Source organism: Bidens hawaiensis, unplaced genomic scaffold, assembly GCF_021521415.1.
Source record: "Bidens hawaiensis isolate Kalapana, Puna unplaced genomic scaffold, B.hawaiensis_p1.1 tig00027352_1, whole genome shotgun sequence".
In the NCBI taxonomy this organism is placed as follows: Eukaryota; Viridiplantae; Streptophyta; class Magnoliopsida; order Asterales; family Asteraceae; genus Bidens; species Bidens hawaiensis.
This window is the reverse complement of record NW_027494434.1, coordinates 144,663-146,913: the sequence shown is the minus strand read 5'-3', so window position 1 is coordinate 146,913 and position 2,251 is coordinate 144,663. Positions and strand designations below refer to the sequence as shown.

General features: G+C 39.8%; 1 protein-coding gene across 2 annotated transcripts; it reads right to left on the bottom strand.

Moving 5' to 3' along the window:
• Positions 1-981: 981 nt before the first annotated feature.
• LOC143575392 (transcription factor MYB73-like) lies at positions 982-1,807 on the bottom strand. Of its 2 annotated transcripts, XM_077059789.1 has the most exons (2): positions 1,313-1,807; positions 982-1,282 (listed from the first exon to the last, which is right to left on the bottom strand). In XM_077059789.1, exons 1-2 carry the CDS (start codon positions 1,776-1,778, stop codon positions 1,110-1,112), a joined length of 639 nt encoding a protein of 212 aa, XP_076915904.1. In that variant the 5' UTR covers positions 1,779-1,807; the 3' UTR covers positions 982-1,109. The 2 variants fall into 2 exon arrangements, with proteins under 2 accessions (XP_076915904.1, XP_076915903.1); XM_077059788.1 differs by having other exon boundaries at positions 982-1,807.
• Between the last annotated feature and the right edge of the window lie 444 nt (positions 1,808-2,251).

Sequence of the window (2,251 nt, the reverse complement as noted above, 5' to 3'; positions counted from 1 at the left end):
CTTAGATGTACCAATTCAGAACTTGATCATTTTCTCATGTCGTGTAGAAAACCGCCACTTCTAATCATATGTTGTGTATTTTATCTTACATTTGTTTTCTAAGTTGTTAAATTTCTCAATTTTACACTTTACATCGGTAATCTTCTATCTTGTGTGTGTTAATTTTGTGCAATTGTGCTCAACTCCATAGATATAGCAAGTGACGTTGATGAAAAGGTTATTTTGGGATATTAATATTTACATAATAAAGATTAAAGATGAGATCGATACCGTATGAAAAAAATATATACATTGTAAATTAGTGAAAGTACAACAAATACCATACGGGTTTACTTGATTGGCCATACCTGGGGTACTAGATTGTTCAACCCTAACTCCCTAAGGCTGGTTGTTTTGGGTGTGAAAGTGGACTCCAAAAGCCGAGATGACATGGCTTTAAAGCCCCTCACACCGTAGCCGTAAAAGAGGGGATTCAACATGTTATCGAGTGGAAAGGTATATTTTTAATACATGGTGGGGCCTAATTGATAACCGCGTGGGGCTTTAGAGGAGTGGAGTTTTAACATGATGTAACGCTTTTATATGAGCTTTAAAGTTCTTTCAAAACAACTAACGTAAGTAAGATGTAAGATGGGTGACTATTTCTCTTGACCACATTTTACAAATATTAATTTGTTACTAAACGCTACTAGTTTTAATTATAAAACACAGAATTAACGGTTCATTCATTGCAATCTATTCCATCAGGTAACAAACAAAGTGGACGGAATTTAGGGGTATAATGTCAAAAAGAATCCAAGAAAACGTCCAACCTGGAGTCCCGTGCACTATCATATATGACAACTAAGCACGGTACAATCAAATCAGCCTTCAGTACAACTAATCGTACCATCCGTACCACAATCCAATTGTAGATCTTAATAACGGGAACAAACGGCGTCCATAACGTCAGTTAGGATATTATTTTTAAACAACAAACGGAATTCTTTAATCTTTATCCTCCAATATTCAAAACTGTAATCACCTTCTAATCCCCAACTGTACAATCTCATAATTATAATTCAAATTCAACTAATGAACTAATTAATTAATAATTAACGAATTTCGTTCTACATGTATTTCCTCACCTCCATCCTAATCATCTCTTGCATAACAGAAAGCATATCTGCACTAAACGACGTCGCATAAGGTTTCTCATTTGCTTCTTCATCATAACCGTTCGAACTCGTTCCAGAACATCCAGGTAACGACAAAGTCAACGCCGTTGACGGAGGCGATTTGACTACAGCAACCGGAATCTGAACATTATAACCGGAATCGGACACGTCAGATCCAGACGGACTACCGGACATCGCCACCGTGACGTCAACGCTTCCACTCTCCGACCGCCGCAGCACTCTGGCCTCCCGCTCGTCGGAAACATCCACCGCCGTACACTTCCGCTTCAACGTGGAGTTCCAGTGGTTCTTCACCGCGTTGTCCGTACGGCCGTTAAGCAGCCTCGCGATTGTCGCCCACTTGTTTCCAAACCTTGCGTGCGCATCGATGATTAGCTTATCCTCTTCTTCCGTGAAGAACCGGTGCTCCACCTCCGGCGAGAGCTGGTTGCACCACCGTAACCGGCACGATTTGCCAGATCTACCAGTAATGGACTTGCTAATCAACGTCCAGTTACGTGCATCGTGTCGTTCCACGAGCTTACCTAACAATTCGTCTTCTTCGCTGCTCCATGGACCTTTGATCCGATCCAAATCAGTGCGAGAAGATATAGAATCCATAAACAACAATAAAAATAATAATAATAATAATATTAATATTAGTTTGATGAACAGGAAGAAGAGCGGTTAGGGTTTTATATAGGGATGAAGGTGATGGGTAACCGAAGGAGGCGGTGAAGAATTGAACAGGTGAGAAGGCGTTATAGTTACGGGGGTTATGAAGTAGGCGGTTGAGGAAGAACGGATACAGCTGGCAACGTGACACGTGTCAGTAGGTTGCGTCACGAAATTCTCGCCTGTTTTAATCGGTGGGAAGTTAAGTTAGATTACACGCGGCCTAACTTTCAACTTACCGGTTTTGACCCGTACGGTTTTGGAAGTTATTTTATTTTGGTTTGTTTACGTTGCCTTTTCAAATTTCAAGTTTGTAGTCCTTTTTTATAAAAGCTGAATAATTTATTTTTTTTATAATAAATATTAGTATCAAATATACACTAGGGGTGATTGGGGCGTAATGGCATAGTAATATAGTA